The 14,103-nt window shown below is 37.7% G+C and overlaps 2 protein-coding genes across 2 annotated transcripts in view; one reads left to right on the forward strand and one right to left on the reverse strand.

Annotated features, from left to right (window-relative positions):
* The window catches only part of TSR3 (TSR3, 20S rRNA accumulation, homolog (S. cerevisiae)), a 3,146-nt gene extending 2,614 nt beyond the window's left edge, over positions 1–532 (forward strand). The window contains 3 exon segments of the mRNA XM_010002579.1: positions 252–315; positions 393–485; positions 487–532. Of these exon segments, the coding sequence (XP_010000881.1) occupies positions 252–315; positions 393–485; positions 487–532 (203 nt within the window).
* A 2,067-nt stretch (positions 533–2,599) lies between these two features.
* Positions 2,600–10,243, reverse strand: UBE2I (ubiquitin-conjugating enzyme E2I). Its single transcript, XM_010002559.1, has 6 exons — positions 10,173–10,243; positions 9,862–9,945; positions 7,219–7,291; positions 6,210–6,319; positions 5,954–6,033; positions 2,600–3,257 (listed from the first exon to the last, which is right to left on the reverse strand). Exons 1-6 carry the CDS (start codon positions 10,236–10,238, stop codon positions 3,194–3,196), a joined length of 477 nt encoding a protein of 158 aa, XP_010000861.1. The 5' UTR covers positions 10,239–10,243; the 3' UTR covers positions 2,600–3,193.
* Between the last annotated feature and the right edge of the window lie 3,860 nt (positions 10,244–14,103).

Raw genomic sequence — 14,103 nt, forward strand, 5'->3', positions numbered from 1 at the left:
TGAACCCCTTGGGGGGCAGGGGGCACAAAGGGTATGGAAGAGTGAAAAGACGAATGGCAGGGGCAGGACTTGTTTTCTCACCTCCTTTGGTTTCTGATCAAACAACATGGTAAACTTAGCAGAAAGCTGAATCACACTTCTTGTGCATCTCCCACCTTGCCAATAATCTTCTTTTTTAAATATGAATGAAGGCAGACCATTAAAATATACCTTTTTCATCAATGTGTGCGTTTTTTCCTTCTTTTTTCCAGATCCATTTGATGTTGACTCAGGAAAAGAATTTTCTAATCCTAACAGACCGATCCGTTCCCCAGGGTAACAGAATTTAATTTAAGTACTGTTTTTCTTATTACAAGGTGTTGCACTTTCATAATCCTGAAAAATGTTTCCAGACTAGCACAAAGCAATGAAGAATCTGAGGAGGACAGCACAAGCACTCCAGATGATGCTACTGAAAGTGATGAGAACAGTCCAGAAGATGATAGTGAAGTTGCTGCAACAACAGCCAATAAATCAACTACCTGAAAACTAAAAAAAACCCAACCAACCAAAAAACCCCACATACCACAAAGACATACAAACAACCCAAAACCATTCCAAAGAGTTGCAACATGTTCTATAAAGACTTTTTCTTGTGAACAGTTAAGTGTGGCTCATTTACCTGTAGCTTGGTACTTAGCAAATACTTCTTTAGGTGAACCTCAGGCTAGATGTGAGTTTATAGGTCTATTTATGCATATAAAGGTCTCAGACCTTTCTTTAATTTTTAGACACTTGTTTATGGAATGCCAATTATTATGTAAAAAGGCTGAAGCTTAGTTACATGTTAAAAAAATCCCATATTCTCATCAATGTGGTTTACAGGGATTACACTTTTACCTAATAGTACATTTAAGTACACCCTTCTAACTTCTGAGCTATATTTCACCCGGAAAACATTACATTATTGCCCTAAGTACCTACCATGTCAGGAGCCTCTGACTTTTTGCAGGCTTGAGCCTGCCATATGTTTTTCAACTACTTCATCTAGTTTAGGATAAAACTGACTAGCCAAACTTAAAAGGAAAAAATGCTTCCTGGAATTACTTCAAACTTCCCAGAATGGCTTTTCAGGAACTTTACATGCAGGGTTTTTTTATTTAGTCTAAAAGACAGTCATAAGCAATATACAGTGTTTTGGCACTTTCAATTCAAACTGTAACATAAGACTTCAGACCACAGGTTCACCAGTGCTACCTGCCTGCATTCTCATGACTTGAAGTGGCAATCTACCAAGTCAGAAATAAAGCCTGACCCTTAAAGAGTTGAGTCAGAGATTCTCATTAGCACTTGCACCAGATGCCTGCCAGTCTGTATAGTCAAAGTGCCACGTTGTTTTCTGTACATTTACACAAAATGTTCTTCTAAGTTCCCAGCACCCAACTGAACTTCAGCAATCCTTCAGTAGAACTGGAGAACCTGAGGAGAATTCAGACTTGTTACCTTCATGTGTAGATGTTCTTCAAGACATGGCAAGATTTTGACCTCTTAACCCTCTTCTAGAGATGAAATGCTACTGGCCCTACTGGAGCCAGAATTGGGAGTCCCTGTAGCAATTTTGGTGGTACAAATGTTCCATTTCCCTTTGAAAAGAAAAAAAAGCCCAAGTAAATTAATCTTTAACTCAAGTTTGTCAATTACCCACTTTCCTACCTCAAACATACTAAGTCTCCCAACCAGCTGTTATAACTAGGATTTCTAGATAGTGACAAGGAAGCAATCCTGCACAATTTTTAAAGAACTAAGAACATGAAGGTGTTCACTATTCTGATTTAGGGGTATGCTTTTATGATACAAAGGTATTGCAACCAAATGCAGACAAGCAGAACAGATCTGAGAACAGAGCTGTGCCACAGAGTAACTTGCATCCTTAGCAGTAGCCATTTTTTAAATAACAAAAGCACTGAAGAAGCTACAGCTCAGATGGAACAAAGCTTTTCACACTTCATCTGTTTTGCAGAATGATTTGACTAAAAATACAATAAAAAGCAATGAAAGTTTAATAGAGGGCGTATCAGCTTGACATACATGAAAATAACTTACATCATTTAACTGATTTCCTTTACAGAAGGAAACTGTAATTGCACAGAGCACATCCTTTTCCTAAAAGCTATATACATTGACATATGGAAGAAGGCACAAAGTATTTCTGATGAACAGGTACCATTTAAAACCCTCGTTTGCTGTAGGTCACCTTGCATTCCCTGAACAGCTTTTATTATTGTTCATATCAGCCTAATGCTTGTCTAATTTTACATTAGTCACACAAGTATGTTGATCCCATTATGCAAAGTAAGCAATTGGTCTCCAGTCAGAATTTCATAAACTGCTTAAGGAAGTGATCAACATTGAACAGCTGTAAAGCAATTGCTGCTCAGGGCCTGAAGAGGGGCCACATTTGTGTTGGGGATGGAGGCAGGGAAAAGAAATGAAGGCAACATCTAAACAAAAGGTAAATGCAGCATCACCAGCCTTAAGAACAAGACTTGCACTGATTTGGGTTCTGAGCCGTTTAAATGGCAGTCTTTTAATAATTTTAATGAAGATAAATGAAACAAAGCCCTTTATATAAACAGTTTATTTACTCTAAACAGCAACACAGACAGAACGCCATATAAACACAAAGGAAGTGATGCAGAATAAGGATGCTGGCTGACTTGGGATCTCAGAGGCTTTTAAGCAATTACAACCTAGTTTCTGAAAGATAGAAAAACAAATTCAGGGAGGGAAGGGGGTGGAGGGCATGATTTTTTTCATACAGCCAGCTAGAGGCTAAATATAGTTCTAACATTTTAAAGCATGCCTGCATCAGATAGCAAAGTAACTAGAGATACTAGTGAATTTATAGAAGTATAAAAGTTTATAATTTTACAGCAGTTGAAATACTGACATCAATATTAAAATAAAAGCAAGTTTTACATAACAATCAAAAATACAAAAGACTGAAGGAAGAGACCCTGTATGAAAAAACTGGGGGCAATTCAGCAAATTTAGAACTGTATACAAGTGGCGAATATGGAAAATGGCACACATACAACCCCCTCCCCTAAGTGGATATTAATTGTACATAGCAACATTAGATTTTGCAAAAGTTTTGTAAACAAGTTCTTGCCAAACCAATCCCTTCCTTTTTAAGATGCTGCATGACAGATGCTTATGATGGTGCAAACTTCTTGGCTTGTGCTCGAACCCTCTTTTCATATTCCACTCTGTTTTGGCTGAATAGAAGAGAGAGAAAGGGCAATTACAGCTTGGTAAGTCAGAAACCATACTATAGAGTTATTGTTCTATTTCTCTTCAATATGAAACTAAGTCATTGCTGAAGACAAAACCATTAGGTAGGAATTCACTGAAACCATATTAAAGGCTTTTCTAGACCATTACTCTGCTAATTTCCTTTGGAAGAACGCAAGGTACTGTTTAACTAGTTACTTCACAAAGTTCCTGTGTTGTCCAATGATTGCACTATCTGACTTCACACCACACCAGTCACTACCAGCACGTTTGCACTAGCTGTACCTGATGTGCAACCATTCTTGTTCAGCTGGACATATGTTTTCCACTCCCCATGTTAAGACCTGAGGCCATCAGCAATAAACGTCGGTATCCTAACAGGCCAAAGTGGTCAATACAAGCAGTTCACTAACAGTTGGTGGACTTCATGATTTTTTAAGAAAGGGGAAAATGGTAAGGGTATGGTAGTTGCACTGCAGACCCTGCCTCACAGGGTTAGTTTTATCCTAGCCTTCAGCTGAAGAAGAAAAGCTAAGTCAACATTTTGAAAAAACATTACGGTTCACCGAGTCTAACATACTAGATACAGATTGATTAAATAAGCAAGTACCACTTCAAGGAACCATGACAAGTCATTAAGCCTCAGACTCGACACATGAAGGGGCAAGTTCTTTGCTTTTAATTCTTGGGCCAACAAGGAATAGTAGTAGCCTAGTACAGCGTCCATTGACATTTAACACCATATTTTATATTAGCTGTCAGAAGTGTCAGTCAAGAGCTGAACAAAAACTTGTTACCATTACTCTTGTGCCAAAGGTAGTTTACAGTGATTTTTTACTAGATTTTGCAGACAGCTTTGCAGTAAACTTATTTTCAGCTATGAAGGCTTGCTGCAGTAAAAAAAAAAAAAAAAAGGCAGCAAATTATATCCTTAGAAGTTGACCATTTGGAGGGAAGAAGAAAGTAAGCCAATTTTGGTCACATTCAATTAGCAATTATCAGCAAATATACTGAAAATAGTCTCTTCTCACAAACAAACTTACAAATTTTATTCTAAAATTTTAAGTTATATTGCATTTCCACGTGAGAACACAACCTAGCTGTGAAGTCTCACATCCACAAAAGAATGTCTGCCATTGTAGACTCTCTATGCCTACAGCAGAGGAAGTAGGTTTGCACAGCAGAAGTGCTGAAGTTACAGAGCAATTGTACCAAAGCAATCCTAAGAATGAGAACAAGTGTTATTTTGAATACAAAGTTTATTCTTCAAGTTTAACAACTTGACTAAAAGGCATCTATTTAAACCACACTTCATCTTCCCCAATATTTATCAGCTCTGCCAAACTACAGATGCAGACATAATCTGCTGTTGAGCTTCTGCCAGGTACTCTTTAAGGAGCATGAGACACATAGTAACCCATCTGAAATACTGTGCATGTCCAGAAGACAAGAGGATGAATGAGGTAACTATATTTGAAGTAGCAAAAAACATGTAATAGTTTATTCCAAATAGATTTTTTCTAAAAGCACTTACAATAAAGCAGAAACAAGACTAGCAAAGAGTTTTTATACATACATGTGTGTGGGAGGTGATAAAAAAAAAACACACATACTTTTATACATGTATAAGTAATCTTATTCCTGCTCCATCTTCCTTCATAGAGGCTTTTTTAGGGGAAAAAAAAAGCAGGGGAGGCCTGCCTTACCATCACTGGCTCTCAAAGGTGCTGCTGAGAAACGTGGTCACCTAACTGTCCCCCCCTTTGCATTCAATCCCATCAAGTCTTCAGTAGATACTTAGACTGCAACATTAAATCCAAGATGCACTATCTATCCCTAATTTACTTTTCAATAGGATCTTGTATCAGAAATCTATTTTTAACATAGCTTGCATGTGAAGTCTCATAAAATGCCATTTCTCAAACTTGCACTCTCCTAGAGACTTGTTTTGTCCAGAATGGTAATTCCACATTTTCACCTTGGTTGTTACTTCAGTAGCTAAATGCCAAAAGCATTTATTTCAAGCATTTTGCTCCCCTAAAGTTTACAGATCAGCCATCTACTTTTAGTGGTAGGAAAATTTTAAGACTAAGCCTAAAAAGAGCTTGCAAATTATCACTTTTCCTAACCAATGCAAACTTCATTCTGCTAAAGCTGCAAGTTTTCTATACTTGTTAACCTATGCTTTTGGATTATCTAGTTCTCACAAAATGCCACATTTCCTACAGCAATCAAAGAAACTCTCCTTTATGCTTCAGGCACAAGTGCTTATATAGTTACCCACTACTGCACAGAAGCAAATTACTCCTACACTGATGAATGGGACTTGTCACCCAATTCAGTCTTCTCTAGTACTGGTCTCATCAAATCGTTATTCCTCATCACAACTACTTAGCCTTTAAGGGAAAGGACTCCATGTTAGGCTAGAATCATGGTCTAACCAAACAAGTCTTCACACTCGACTGCTGTTGCAATGGTATTAAAGATCTACTAGCCTATTAACTGTGAAGCTACTGTGTTTTGTTCAAGTTTAGCACAAGCTAGGCATCCCGAAGGATACAGCTATGAAGGTAAAAAAAATCACCTGATCATTCCTAAAAATATTTGTATGTTTTTGCATAAGTAACAGACGGTTGAAGGCAATTAAATGGTTTTCAAGCTGATATGCAAAGATACCTACCAGTAAATTGTGTAAGCCTCTGCTTGAGCTGGGTCTTGAATATTTGGTTCATTTAGAAGTTCTTGTATTCCTAACAAGATCTGTGGATGAAGGAATGGAAGTAACTTAGGCATGGGTATTACTAAGAGACATTCAACTAGAAAAAAATCCTTAGAAACCAACTGTAGAAACACTTGGTGAACATCCTACATCCACATAAGATAAGCAAGCAAAGCAAATAAAAGGGCTAAGAATATGTCTAAGTACAATTAATGACCTGTTTAATTGTGATTGCTGGCCTCCAGTCCTTATCCTCCTCTAAGATGGAGAGACACACTGTGCCCGAAGGATACACGTTTGGATGGAATAATGGTGGTTCAAATTTACCTGATGAAGAAGAGAAAGTTACTTGCATGTAGCACTAAGACCAAGATCAGAGAGTTGGTTTAGATCAGTGGGCAAAAAAACCCAAACAACTGGCTGAAGACACGACCACCCCCCAAAATAAAAGCACCACACACACACAACCAGTTCAAGTACCAAGGCAAGGCAATACATGTTTTCAGATTTCTGAGGTAGGTAAGTCAGAGACGGGATAAGGAAAATTCTAAAACTTAACAAGGAAACTATGCATCTGAATATATCTGTTGTACAATGTACCAGGAAAAAATACATCCATGTTTTAGATTAAGTCCATGGAAAGGTTAAAGTTGATAGAATTTTTTAAAATTATTTTTTCTAAGTTCCTGCCTTCCAAGGTCTTGGCTTAGAAGACCAACTTAACAGTAAGAATGTGCAAAGGGATTTGGTCTAACCATGCCTGCCAATTGGTTTCCAAGAGTGTCAATCAAGTAGTGAACACTTAGAGTGCTGCTTTTCTTAAACTTCAAAGAAATCTGCACAGCAATCCTCCTCACACCATATTTTGTAATACTGATCACTTAACTAATTCCATCACAGCTTTCAAAATGTGAAGTGGTGTGAAAACAAGAAAAACACAACTTTCCTTAAAAAAAAAAAAAATCCTATAGGGAAGTAATAACCATGCACAGAACCTCATGGACTAAAAATAAACCCATGTTCTCTAGTTATTTAACTTACATTTTGGGGGTGAAGAAGGGTAATCATCCTTGAAAAGCATCCGTAGTTTAAATAAGCCTCCTTCCCATGGTGTCTATAAAAAGTTGAGTTTTAGATTACAGCAAGGAAAAGTCAAACTTGTGGAAACCATGCACAGAACCTCATGGACTAAAAATAAACCCATGTTCTCTAGTTATTTAACTTACATTTTGGGGGTGAAGAAGGGTAATCATCCTTGAAAAGCATCCGTAGTTTAAATAAGCCTCCTTCCCATGGTGTCTATAAAAAGTTGAGTTTTAGATTACAGCAAGGAAAAGTCAAACTTGTGGAAAAACACTTAGGAAGAAGACAGTTTCTCTGGCATAGGACAAGACATCCTTCTGCTACACAGCAGAAACCAGGTGTCCTACACAGAAGTGTTGGGTTCACTCCTTAACACAAACTACAATAAAGATGATCTCTCATCAGCATAAACAATCAAGTCTTTTCCTCAGGGACAAACAGGTATGTTTGAAGACCACTTTAGGACAAAATTCCTAATTCTTTCCTACCTTCATTATGCGGTTTTTAGCAGAAGGGAAAAAACGCACACAAAAAACCCACCTCCAAAACAAAAAGCACTCCATTGTCTTTGGTATTTATTGTGCAAAGTCTCAAGTTAGACTAGAAGAAAGAGCTATAGAATACTAAGATAACTGTGTTTCAAGAAGTGAATGTGTTTGAATACATTTTCTATAATGTATTTAAAGAACTTGTTCTAAACAGCTGTAGCCAGTTGTCAACAACTAGAAATACCTATCCTCCACACCTTCTCAGAGGAGACAAACTTGTCCATTTTCAGAAGAAAGGAGCCTTCTGATAGAATAAACTTTTCCTATTTTGTTTTCTTTCCATCGAGGGGAAGACAACAGCTTTTAATAATTTCAAGTATAACACCAAAACACTAAACAGTTTTTACTGTCTTTCTGATAGAGCCACGTACCTTATGGATGAAAAGACGACACTCCAAAAAGCCTTACTGAGATAAGTGTGACAGCAGTATCATTAAGATTGCATTGCCTTACTAGACAGGTTGGAGATGTATCTTTGAGTCAAACTCTAGGTAGTTAACAAGGGAACTGCTGTCAAAAAGTGAATGGAGATTCCAACACAGGATTAACACCACTTCAATTTTTTTATCTGGCTGACAGGAAAGCATTTTAGAGCTTTCAACTGCTCATCTGTCTGAGGAGAAGCAGCTGCACTACAGTGTGCCTCTAAATATAATGGCAACAGAAAGTAACTGGTTGGTCTGCTAGAGATGAGAAAGGTGTGCTGCTTCTTTTTAGAGACAGCAGTTTTACTCAAGCAAAACCCTTCATTTTTTTTACATAAACCTCTACCAGGAATCACATGAACATAACTAATCTTTTCCTGGTGTGATGCATTTTTTAACAGGCAAGAAGTGGACATTAAGGGTCTTGTTCACTCCATTTTGTGGTTTACAAAACTTTAAAGCAGTAATATGAATATTTCATTTGGGATGAAGACTTTACCCAAGTATTTAAAGGTAACATCCTGACAGGATACATAACTGGCTATTATAAGGGATAATCTTGTTTTGTCAGAACACAAAGGGACGACTTCTTCCTTACACTGTTAAATTATTTTAGGGCTTCTTTAAGAACTAACTTGAGCTGTGTGGACAAATTCCAAAGTACTGTGCTAAGCTATGCCCATAGCAGCGATGCCATGTTAAGCCTTAAACTGGGGCAGGGATACAGGATCTGCAGGCCTTTCCTACACATGTTGTCTTCTCACATTCTAAGAAATGAGATTGTAAGGGGATTTAAGCAAGTCAGCAAGAGGCAGTAGAACAGGGAAAGCAACAAAAAAAATCCCACATCCAATGCGAAATGCTGAAGACCCAGAAGAATGAAAACCACAAAAAAAATTCTGATATAACTAAGTATTATCTCAGAAGAAATAGTTGCATTCAGTGAATTTAAGAATAATCTCTATGTGGTAATTAACATTTTGAAAAATAGAAACACCATTCTGCTCAGAATGAGATGTTATAATGGCAGTGTAGAAAAATCAAAGAAGTTTCATACAGTAATGATTATTTCCACCTGAAACTTTGTGTTTGTCCTATCCCCTACAAACAGTTCAACCTGATAAAAATAAATTATTCTGGTCTCTACAGAATTTTTCCTTTCTCTTATTATTTTACGGAAAAGGACACAGCATCTAGCAACATCAGATAAAAATAAACAATGTTAGAGAGTTTTCTGCTTTCCCTAATAGAAAAAGAAATATTTCCATAAAATGGAAGTCAGTGAGATTCCATGTTGATAGTGCAGAATTATCACAGAATTGCTGGAGTTGGAAGAGACCTCTAGAAATTATTTTCCATGAAATCCAGTAAGTTAAAAACAGTGCTACATCACTTCTCTTGGACTGAAGGATTTCACTGTTTTGTGGTTAAAAAAAAAAAAAGTACAGGCAGTTAACCAGCAGAGGCAACATTTTGGTAGTATTAATTTTCAAGCTTTTGGGCTTAAACCAGTAAGAACAGAAGTCACAATAAACCCTGGCATAAAGCTGATAAGCTCAGATCAGATCAATGCAGGATTCCTACACATTACTCTGAAAAACTAAATTCTTAAGATGGTCAGTGCCAACAGCTGAATAGGCTTATGGTATATTTTGTCTAATATCATTCTTAGCCCACTCCACCTGGATTCTAAAGCAGCAGCAGGATCCAAACATTTCTATTAAACTACATGTAAGTTATACTCTCCCTTTTGTCAGTGAGCAGGCTTATAGTGAAAAGTAGTGTGAGACAAGAGGACAACAGTAAGTCTTACCCCTTTCTTTCCTGGAATAGCACACTCCCAGTTCATTAGATTCATTGTGCCATCTGGATTTTTTGTAGGTACTGCTACAAATCCCTGAATTACAGCAAAAAGGCAAAGTGTGAGGATTTCAGAAGATGTGCTTAAATTACTTCATGACATTTTATCTTCACATAGAGTTCTCTTTTTGCCCTACATAGTTTTAAACAGCTTTTTTATTTAAAATATTTAATTTAAAAAACACATCACATAAAGAAAAAAAAAAATCATAATTAAAACACCAAAATAACAGCAGTCAGCAAGTTGACAGTTCTCATACTTACAAATGGATGATCTTTTCTCCAGGCTTTTCTCTCCTGTGCAAGTCTACTAAGAGCTATGCCAGACATATTCAGAGTCCTGCTAAAACAGAAATAATTGCTTTTAGTATGAACTTTTACTTACAGTGTAAACAACACATTATACTACCTGTTCATAAGTCCTGCTCAAAGTATTTTGATCTCTGATTTTCACTGCAATAGCCAAGACAAACATTTTTGCACACCCCACAGAAGTTATCATCAAGTTTCCCCAAGTCTTCAAGTCCAGTTGTTACTGGACTTGACCTACTAAATACCATCCCCACCTTGTGTTTTATATTTGAACCACATCTTAGAAATGACTGAGAGTAGCTTGCCATCGGAAACACTACTAGCAATGGGAAAAGGGCTCAGTCTGCCTACTTGTATGACTGATACATCTATCTGCTTACTATACCACAAAAGGTATGGCTCTCTTCTTCAGGCAAACACCCATAGTGGTCCTGTTTCTGACAAAGAGGTGACTAAGAAATGTTCTTTTTAGACTGTACATTCTCACTGAAGGCCAGCACTCTATACAAAAGCAACACGGGTACAGACCTTAACAAAATCACCTCATTTTTTCTACAATGCCACTATCCTGCCCTTAGCAGCAGGAACAAACAGCAATACAAAACTGAGTTAAAGAAGTGGCCTGCACCTCCCAAAAGGCAAGTTCGCTATTTCAGTATGAAATGAATGATCTTTCTGCACGTTCATGGCCTTAGTAACAGTCAAGAATGGTGACTGAGACTGTAAAAGAAAACACAGAGCACAGGTCACTACTGCAATGTGTCACAAGAACAGCTCTAGACACCGAAGTTTCAACAGAGCCGTGCTTCCAAATTCAGCGGTGGATTCTCCACTCACCCCTAACTGAAGTCAAAGTGAGAGTTTATTTCTCATTCTCAAACTGTATCTAAACTCGGGGTTTCCGGAGCCATATGGTCAAAACAAATTTTACTGAAGGTTTTTAATCCTCCTCCTTGCTGCACTTCTACCCATTTTACATAAGAGCAGCTAGAGAAGTCAGGCCAATTTGTTCTCAACTCCACACACAGCTAACAAGCCTTTGTGACAACTGGGAGAGTAGAATTCTTCCACAAAACAAGCACACAGAATTCACGAAAGGAGTGTTACCATTCCATTAAAACAAACATTAAAACATTGGTTAGGAATTATGCAAAATTAATGTTGTATTAATATGTAGAATTGCTTCTAAGAGTACTGCAGTCTACTACTATAGCCATATGAATTGTAGCTCACCAAGATCCTTGTTTTAAAAATCTCACATTTCCACCCTTCGTGCCATGCCCCTTAGGGCACGGACCTATTCCATGTAAGACATATAGATATGTTCACTTCATGTTCATCTGCTATGTCCTTTGAAGATAAGAAGACAGCACACTTCCAATTTAAATATTTACACATCAAAAAAGGCTTAGTAGTGCAGACACCTGAACTAGAAGTCTTTAAAAGGACCAGGTTAAGTGGTTTATGCAGTTCCTAGTACAGCTCCTATTTCAAATCCACTCACCTTGCTTTTTTTCCAAAGTCAGTTTTGCATGGATGGCCATAATTCATAATTTCAACTTTAAACTAGCAATTGAATTAATGGCAGACAAAGCTTTTTTTTTTAAAGGGATCATTAACACTAAGTAAACACGCACACAAACCCCCCCTATTTTCAGTTCAATATTCCTCTAGTATTCCCAACACATGTATCTGTATCCTGGTTGTATCAGACCTGCAGGACATAGTCAACACAAACTGCACCTACTACCTCAGATTTCAGTCTGTTCTTAAGAAGGAGATGTGGAGCCACTGAAAAGATCCCAGCAGAACAAAAAACTCCTCCTTAGCCAAATTATACAGGGAGTAATTTTAAATATTTTATGAGCCCATGTCCCTGTAACAGATGTAAATGAACTGCTGAATATACAGTAGAATTTCAGTTGTGCTATTAGTACCTGGTGGCCCATTATAATAACACTAAACTTCCCATAATAACTTCCAAAATTATTTGTGCTTATAAACCATTCAAACATTCTTAGATAGTTTAGTAACCCAGCTACTTTTTCTGCCAAGAAACATATTACATGATGATTCCAAATACATGAATTTTATTTTCTGTGGCCAAGAGCCAAACAAATTACATGCACCTCAAGGGAAATGCCAGCTTCTCAGAGGGCATATAAACCATGCATGTCCTACAGAACATCACTAATCAAAAAACTCTTCAACCCTAAGTTTTCAGGATCTATTTCTCCTGCTTGCTTTTGCAACTGGTTATGAACTATACTGTGCTCTAGTAAATTAAACATTTTCTTATGTTCTATAAGTACCTTTTCAAGTCTTGAGGAACTTGACTTAGCTAAGCACTGAAAAACTACATTGAGAATTTAAGTGTATATGAGAGATCAGAGGCTGCACATGTGGTCTCCATAGGCATCAGTTACCCTGAGAAGGGCAGACAAGCATCACAAACCACCACTGGGAAGAGGTTTGAGACAAACAAGACTAAATGTCTACTTCAAAAATGAAGATCCCATTAGTCAAGCACCCCCGAAAAGCAAATCAATCTACTAACAAAATGTCAATTTAAACTCTCTAGTAGCTCTCCAGTAAAATAATTTAACTTTAGTTCTGCTGGAGCTTGAGATAGAGCAGAGACTGATCATCCCCGTCTATCTTTTGGTCTCAGAAATTGTGGGTAGCAGGAAAGAGGGAGATACTAAGTGGGTATTAAACCTGAAGATAGGATATTCTCGCTTCTTTTATCTTCCTTAATAATCTATGTGTATGGTTTGTTTGGGTTTGATTTTATACTTTCTACCCTTTGGAGAAGCAGTTTACCCAAATTTCTGCATTTTATGTTTAGCTTTTGTCAGCTTTGAAATACCTTGCAAATGCAAGACATCTCTATTAACCTGAAAGATTGAAACTCCACAACCCCCCCCCAAAAAACCCCAAAAATCTAAAACACCACACACACCACTAAACAAAAGAAAAAACACACACCCAGAAAGAAAAAAAACAGCACCCCAATTCTTAGGGTTTTGATTATTATTATTTTTTACTATCACATCTAATTTGTTTCCTTCACCTGACCAACTTACTGCTAATGCACAGAACCAAAGTCCCAACATATTTATGTGCCACATCACTAGAAAGTACCCAGGCTTTTGCACCAGAGAAAGAATATCAACAGAGGCCACACAAGCCTAAGAAACTACTCTTCGCATTTTGTTCGGTTTTAACCCCCCCAGACACATCCTGGCATGAAGAGGCAGCAATATCCCTTTTAGTGTTATCGACTCCCTCCATAATTAAGAGAAACTTCCAGTTTACTTGGTATCTTGTCTCTGCTGCTACTAGCTATTTCAGAATAAAGAACAAAGCAAAAACAACACACTGATCACAGCTGCAAACTTTGTGTTCCATTAGAGAACATCTTCCCTATTTACACACTCTGAGAGGGAGGAGGAAACCTACTTCCACACACAAAAATCTCATCTTGCATAGCTTTTCCGTGCCTCAGGAACAGCAGTCTCTAAATACATCAAAAATACCCTCTTTAAGGCTCTAGAACTTTGAATAGCTCTTACAAATTCAAATCAACCAGAAGTAAAAAAAATCGTTACGATTGCTAGTCTCACATTTTTACTTTGCAGGCTAAATATTGACACAGGAAGAAATTGTAATTTGGAGCAGTGTGTCCCAAACTACAAACTTTACTTTCCAGAAGGGTGCAGGAAACCAAGGGCTGAGGTTTAATCAAAGCACGCTAACTCTGAGCTAGAGTCTCCTCCTGCCTGCAGGTAGGAGAGGTGCTCGCCGAGCGGCGGCCGGAGTCGCAAGAACAACAAAAGAAGCCGCGCGCTAATAGGTCTCGGTACCCGACCGGCCGGGACTC

This window comes from Chaetura pelagica, unplaced genomic scaffold (assembly GCF_000747805.2).
Source record: "Chaetura pelagica isolate M959 unplaced genomic scaffold, ChaPel_1.0 scaffold438, whole genome shotgun sequence".
NCBI classification, from domain to species: Eukaryota; Metazoa; Chordata; class Aves; order Apodiformes; family Apodidae; genus Chaetura; species Chaetura pelagica.